This window comes from Oncorhynchus masou, chromosome 31 (assembly GCF_036934945.1).
Source record: "Oncorhynchus masou masou isolate Uvic2021 chromosome 31, UVic_Omas_1.1, whole genome shotgun sequence".
In the NCBI taxonomy this organism is placed as follows: Eukaryota; Metazoa; Chordata; class Actinopteri; order Salmoniformes; family Salmonidae; genus Oncorhynchus; species Oncorhynchus masou.
Genome location: NC_088242.1, coordinates 92,708,880 through 92,716,001, shown reverse-complemented (window position 1 = coordinate 92,716,001; position 7,122 = coordinate 92,708,880). Strand labels below are relative to the sequence as shown.

Genomic DNA, 7,122 nt, shown 5'->3' with positions numbered 1-7,122 from the left:
ACTACTCCAGGGCCCTCCAAGACCTATAACAGGCAACAGACAGTGACTACTCCAGGGCCCTCCAAGACCTATACTTGACAACAGACAGTGACTACTCCAGGGCCCTCCAAGACCTACACTTGACATCAGACAGTGACTACTCCAGGGACCTCCAAGACCTATAACAGGCAACAGACAGTGACTACTCCAGGGCCCTCCAAGACCTATACTTGACAACAGACAGTGACTACTCCAGGGACCTCCAAGACCTATACTTGACAGCAGACAGTAACCAGAGGGTTACTACTGACGGGTTGTTTCACTCCAGTCCGGAAGAGCTGCTGGCTGTGCAGGCTTTCAATCCAGCTCTGTTATAACACACCAGATTCACATATTCACTATTATGGTCTCTGAACCATATTTAGCTGAAACAGATGCTGTGGTGGGTACTTATATTTGTTCTATTTCACACGTGTACAAGTGTGTTTTATAAATGTGTGGAAACCCTTGGAAAGTTTTCTTTTTAACACTGGACATAGACCCCCCTGGACCAGACCCCCTAAGTCCTGAGACACCCTCTGGAGAGTGGTGTTAATACCAGACCCTAGGGACCCTGAACATGGACCAGACCCTAGACCCTGGACTAGTCCTGGAGAACCCTGGACCAGACCCTAGAGGACCCTGGACTAAGTCCTGGAGAACCCTGGACCAGACCCTAGAGAACCCTGGACTAAGTCCTGGAGAACCCTGGACCAGACCCTAGAGGACCCTGGACTAAGTCCTGGAGAACCCTGGACCAGACCCTAGAGGACCCTGGACTAAGTCCTGGAGAACCCTGGACCAGACCCTAGAGGACCCTGGACTAAGTCCTGGAGAACCCTGGACCAGACCCTTGATGGTACCCACCACCACTCTGACCCTGGATGGTACCCACTACTGCAGTAATAAACATAGTGAACCCAGGCCGGGTATGGTTGACCTCGGGGGGTCGTGGTCCTCGCCACAAAGTCCCATGATGTAGAGCGCTGCCTGCCAGGGCTGATCAGCCACTTTCTGAAAGGAAAGATACAAAGAGGACAGTGAAGAAGAGGTAAGGAGGACATGAGGGAAGGTTAAAGACATATAGAGAATACAGGTGAGAGGGGGGAGGCCATGAGGGAAGGTTAAAGACATATAGAGAATACAGGTGAGAGGGGGGAGGCCATGAGGGAAGGTTAAAGACATATAGAGAATACAGGTGAGAGGGGGGAGGCCATGAGGGAAAGGTTAAAGACATATAGAGAATACAGGTGAGAGGGGGGAGGACATGAGGGAAAGGTTAGAGACATGGGGAGAATGAGCAAGCGTACAGGTTAGAGGAAGAGAGGGGAGGCACAGGGCCCGGGGGTAATGGTGTGCAATAGAGAGCTGGTAAACGAGAGAGGGATTACCATCGTTCACATGTTGCACTCGATCATTCCCTCTATTGTACAGGCAGACAATAAGGGCCAATCGGTGGAGGGCCATAAAAAGGATAGACGCACACAGACAGCCAACAACCCTGGACACAGACAGCCAACAACCCTGGACACAGACAGCAACCAACAGGTATCTATCTGCAAACTTTAAATTGACTTTATACCAAACCATATCTTTGGAGACACCCTAGGAGTTTGGGGTCCTTTCCTGTTATTCAAGTTTATGAAGAATTGAAAATAAATAATAATAAAAAAACATTTTGGGGGGGTGGGCGATTTTCATTTGTTTTAGAGCTTTTGGTCTTCTGATGAATTGAGGCTGCTGCAGGAATTGAAATGGCAACTATGGAATAATGTACCCTTTTCTTACTGTTGAGCTGCCCTGAACTGTACTGGGCTGACGTGGATATTTCTTCACATTGCCCTTCCCAGCAGCTATGGTGGAGTGGATGCATAACTAGGCCAGCGCGGTATGGCACCCCATCATGCTGGTCACAGAGCAACATGCTGACAGATCTATTGCTTAGCATCAGAAGATTAGTTGTGAAGCGTTGGGGGGGGGGGGAATTACTTGGAAACAATGGATTGAATCAGCTTGTTCAGCATTCTCATTAACATGCCTTTATAGCTGTGTTTGCTTTGGTGTTTGGTTGCTCTTGATCAGATGGAAATGTGCATTCAAAAGGTTTTGAAATGAAATGACATTTTTAGAATGGATTAGAAATGTTTGTTTTGCTTTAACACTTAGCATGACTAGAAGTGCAGAGTGTGCTTATATTATGGTAGTGTCACCACCTTCACACAACCTTCACATGCCATAAAACTGGAGATGTGTCCACTCTAAAGCGTTAAGGTTGACTTCCCAATAAAGGCCCTGCTTGAATACTTACAAAATGCACCCTTCCTTCAGTCCTTCCTTTTAAACCTCATCACAGATCAGACTACACTGCGTTCCCTTATGTAAGTATGCCAGATTAGACCCAAGGACGGAGGCATTTGAACAAATTGAGCTCATGGCTGAAACAGTTTACAATGCCCACACACCTTTGCAGTGTCCTCCCCGGCACGTGTCCTCCCCGGCACGTGTCCACCCCGGCACGTGTCCTCCCCGGCACGTGTCCACCCCGGCACGTGTCCTCCCCGGCACGTGTCCTCCCCGGCACGTGTCCTCCCCGGCACGTGTCCTCCCCGGCACGTGTCCACCCCGGCACGTGTCCTCCCCGGCACGTGTCCACCCCGGCACGTGTCCTCCCCTGCACGTGTCCTCCCCTGCACGTGTCCACCCCTGCAGATGGGGAGGGTAAAGCAAAGGGCTGATGTTCTAGTGGGAACAATGTGCTGATCTGAGCTGTGTGGAAAGTTCATCACCATCACCTTGAGAGCCAAAAACAATAACCTAGTATCACCATAATTCTGTCATGCACATTTTAAAAGGGACCTTCCTCCTTTACATTTAGTTTGAACTTAGACTTGCTCGGGTTAGACTGCAACTGTTGAAGGGAGTTTGAAAAAAGTTTTAACATTTGACAATGGTTTGATGTATTTCAATGTCTCTGAACCTGTTTTATAAAAGGCCCAAGCTGTCGCTTCTCTATGTGATTATAAAACTTTCTGGCTGGTTTTCTCAGAGGAGGGGAAATCTATTAATTCAACGGCAAGTCTCTTCTATCAAATGTATGTCATGAGTATGAAGCACGGTTCCCTCTGATCTATTTTAAAAACAGGCTGTACAAAACTTAACACATGGTTAACTTTTTGAAAAGTAACTGAAATGTTTTCCTATACTTGGTGATGTACAGGATATAACAACATATGGTTAGAGTGATACGTAGTGATTAACTGTCTTCCCCTCTCACTTTTCTACATCAAATAGTTGTGGTGCATTTAGGAGGACTGTGCTATCCCAGGCTTCTCCTTGATGCTGTACACTTTAGCAGGAGGGGGTACACTCTGTGGGGTGGCCGCCCTCGTGCTCCTCATCGTGTCCACGGCGACCGACTTCTGGATGCAGTACCGCTATTCGGGAGCGTCGGCCAATCAGGGCCTCTGGAGGTTTTGCATCAATCACAAGTGCCACGCCCACACCATCACTGTGGGTGAGTACCGAGTAGAGTGTACAATCTACCTTTTAACCTGTGTTTTAGGATCCGCTTCGACCTTTAACCTGTGTTTTAGGATCAGCTTTGACCTTTACTTCGACCTTTTAACCTGTGTTTTAGGATCCGCTCGACCTTTAACCTGTGTTTTAGGATCAGCTTTGACCTTTACTTCGACCTTTTAACCTGTGTTTTAGCATCCGCTCTCAATTTGTCTTTCATGACAGTGTTATGAATGTCAGCTGACATTAACATGATTACCAGTTTTTGGTAAACACAGACCTGCCAACTATTTAGAAATGTATGAATCACACAACTCCAATACACATGTAGGTCCTACATACTGACAGATCAAGAAATTATAGCTACACAGAGGAAAGAGATTACTTACCAATGTTAATATACTTATAAGACGGTGTCCTCTCTGCACAGCCTTCTGGGATGCGACAAGGGCCTTCATGCTGCTGTCTGTGCTGAGCTGCTTTGCTGGCGTATTGCTGGGCCTGAGTGCCTTCGGCAATGGCACCAAGAGCAGGAGGGTTCGGACTGGGGGCTTCGCTCTGCTCCTGTCAGGTAAACACCCGATTTGAAAAGACAGGAAAGTTAAAAGCATGTAAGACCTTACAGGGGTTTTACTTCGACCTGTCCAGTTCCTTCTGGGAGAGATGGGGTGGATGAGAGGGAGAGATGGGGTGGATGAGAGGGAGAGATGGGGTGGATGAGAGGGAGAGATGGGGTGGATGAGAGGGAGAGATGGGGTGGATGAGAGGGAGATGGGGTGGATGAGAGGGAGTGATGGGGTGGATGAGAGGGAGAGATGGGGTGGATGAGAGGGAGAGATGGGGTGGATGAGAGGGAGAGATGGGGTGGATGAGAGGAAAGGAGACTATGAAAGTAGGAAGTATGGGATAGTGGAGCAGTCTATAATTATTTTTAGTACGTTATTTAATAGATTTGTTTATAGACTTTAATATCACCATTCTTCAAAAGGTGTTTCTGCTTTGGCCACAACAGGTGTTTCTCTTCCTCCACCACTCTGTTTCATCCCTCAGGTTTCCTAGCTCTGTTAGCTCTGGCCATCTACACTGGCGTGACGGTCAACTTCTTTGGCAAGCGCTTCCTTGATTGGCGCTTCTCCTGGTCCTACATCGTAGCTTGGGTGGCCATCATCTTATCTTTCGCTGCTGGTAAACTCCTTCTCTAATAAACCCATCAGGCCTTTAATGTGTTTTAGATAGTATGTATTGTACACAAGCTACACTGCTCAAAAAATAAATAAAGGGAACACTTAAACAACACAATGTAACTCCCAGTCAATCACACTTCTGTGAAATCAAACTGTCCACTTAGGAAGCAACACTGATTGACAATAAATTTCACATGCTGTTGTGCAAATGGAATAGACAACAGGTGGAAATTATAGGCAATTAGCAAGACCTCCCCCAATGAAGGAGTGGTTCTGCAGGTGGGGACCACAGACCACTTCTCAGTTCCTATGCTTCCTGGCTGATGTTTTGGTCACTTTTGAATGCTGGCGGTGCTTTCACTCTAGTGGTAGCATGAAACTGTGTCTACAACCCACACAAGTAGCTCAGGTAGTGCAGCAGGACCGCTACCTCCGCCTTTGTGCAAGAAGGAGCAGGAGGAGCACTGCCAGAGCCCTGCAAAATGACCTCCAGCAGGCCACAAATGTGCATGTGTCTGCTCAAACGGTCAGAAAGACTCCATGAGGGTGGTATGAGGGCCCGACGTCCACAGGTGGCGGTTGTGCTTACAGCCCAACCCCGTGCAGGACGTTTTTCATTTGCCAGAGAACACCAAGATTGGCAAATTCGCCACTAGCGCCCATGTGCTCTTTAAAGATGAAAGCAGGTTCACACTGAGCACATGTGACAGACGTGACAGTCTGGAGATGCCGTGGAGAACGTTCTGCTGCCTGCAACATCCTCCAGCATAACCGGTTTGGCGGTGGGTCAGTCATGGTGTGGGGTGGCATTTCTTTGGGGGGCCGCACAGCCCTCCATGTGCTCGCCAGAGGTAGCCTGACAGCCATTAGGTACCGAGATGAGATCCTCAGACCCTTTATGAGACCATATGCTGTTGCGGTTGGCCCTGGGTTCCTCCTAATGCAAGACAATGCTAGACCTCATGTGGCTGGAGTGTGTCAGCAGTTCCTGCAAGAGGAAGGTATTGATGCTATGGACTGGCCCGCCCGTTCCCCAGACCTGAATCCAATTGAGCACATCTGGGACATCATGTCTCGCTCCATCCACCAACGCCACGTTGCACCACAGACTGTCCAGGAGTTGGCGGATGCTTTAGTCCAGGTCTGGGAGGAGATCCCTCAGGAGACCATCCGCCAACTCATCAGGAGCATGCCCAGGCGTTGTAGGGAGGTCATACAAGCACGTGGAGGCCACACACACTACTGAGCCTCATTTTGACTTGTTTTAAGGACATTACATCAAAGTTGGATCAGCCTGTAGTGTGGTTTTCCACTTTAATTTTGACTCCAAATCCAGACCTCCATGGGTTGATAAATTTGATTTCCATTGATCATTTGTGTTATTTTGTTGTCAGCACATTCAACTATGTAAAGAAAAGTTTAATAAGAATATTTCATTCAGATCTAGGATGTGTTATTTTAGTGTTCCCTTTATTTTTTTGAGCAGTGTATATTGCTATGTTGTGTAAAGTCTGTAGTGGGGTTAGAATCCTCTGCAATCGATCTTCGATTAGCAATGCTCACACTCTTTCAACAGATAGTGCAGGTGCTGTAGATTGTGTCAATGTCACATGGGCTGCAAATAGCTTTTTCAGGCCATCCAAATTCAGACTTGCCAGAAGGCTTAGTCCCTCTAAGTACAGGGTCTTGGCATATTGTCAATGTAAGGCAGTGACCAATTCCTTGTTGCTCGATCTTTCAGGTGGGTTCCACCTCTGTGCCTATCAGAAGAACATTGCCGAACCACCTCCTACCAATGTTCAAGAAAGCTAAATGGGAAGTAATCGTTTACCTGCACACTAAAGAAACAGCTACCAACCACTCGTCTTTACTATTGTCACTGATAGCAATGTGACAGCAGCTGTGGAAACATGTCTGGCAAAATCTGCTGAACAGAATAAATAGGACTGCTTGACTTGGTCTCTAGTTCACTGCTTAGTCTTTTAATCTGTTTTCTGGTTAAGACAATGAAGCTATGTACTAATTGTTTAAACAAATGCTAATTGACCACCTTCCAGGTCACTGAATCACACCCTTAAGCCCGGGGGTGTGATTTAAAGCAGGGTTAGGGTTGTGCTTCCACAAATCCATCCCTACTCACCTCTGGATGGCACTTTAGTTGTGTAAAGGCAACAGAGAAGAGCGATAGAGGGCCAAACCGCAACAGGAGCCTTAAAAATACTGTAGGCTACATTTGCAGGCCAGAAAATATCCCTACATTAACATATGCATGTAACTGGGCAGCAGGTAGACTAGCGGTTCAGAGCGTTCGGACAGTAGCCCGAAAGGTCACTGGTTTGAATCCACGAGCAGACTCGATGAAAAATCTGTCCCTTGAGCAATACACTTAAACCCTAATTGCTCC

The 7,122-nt window shown here is 47.5% G+C and overlaps 1 protein-coding gene across 2 annotated transcripts; it reads left to right on the top strand.

The window, feature by feature from the left end:
• Window positions 1-630: 630 nt before the first annotated feature.
• LOC135525344 (lens fiber membrane intrinsic protein-like) lies at window positions 631-6,732 on the top strand. 2 transcript variants are annotated; one of them, XM_064953048.1, is made up of 6 exons: window positions 631-1,069; window positions 1,453-1,566; window positions 3,310-3,532; window positions 3,965-4,105; window positions 4,585-4,719; window positions 6,460-6,732. In XM_064953048.1, the coding sequence occupies exons 3-6, from the start codon at window positions 3,355-3,357 to the stop codon at window positions 6,528-6,530; spliced, it is 525 nt and encodes a 174-aa protein (XP_064809120.1). In that variant the 5' UTR covers window positions 631-1,069; window positions 1,453-1,566; window positions 3,310-3,354; the 3' UTR covers window positions 6,531-6,732. The 2 variants fall into 2 exon arrangements, with proteins under 2 accessions (XP_064809120.1, XP_064809119.1); XM_064953047.1 differs by having other exon boundaries at window positions 631-1,566.
• The last annotated feature ends 390 nt before the right edge of the window (window positions 6,733-7,122 follow it).

Excerpts from the sequence above, each read along its gene's own strand:
- LOC135525344 (XM_064953048.1), top strand. The coding sequence starts at position 3,355 with ATGCTGTACACTTTAGCAGGAGGGGGTACACTCTGTGGGGTGGCCGCC. Across the intron at positions 3,533-3,964 it reads CGCCCACACCATCACTGTGG|CCTTCTGGGATGCGACAAGG; the intron begins GTGAGTACCGAG and ends CTCTCTGCACAG. Across the intron at positions 4,720-6,459 it reads CATCTTATCTTTCGCTGCTG|GTGGGTTCCACCTCTGTGCC; the intron begins GTAAACTCCTTC and ends TCGATCTTTCAG.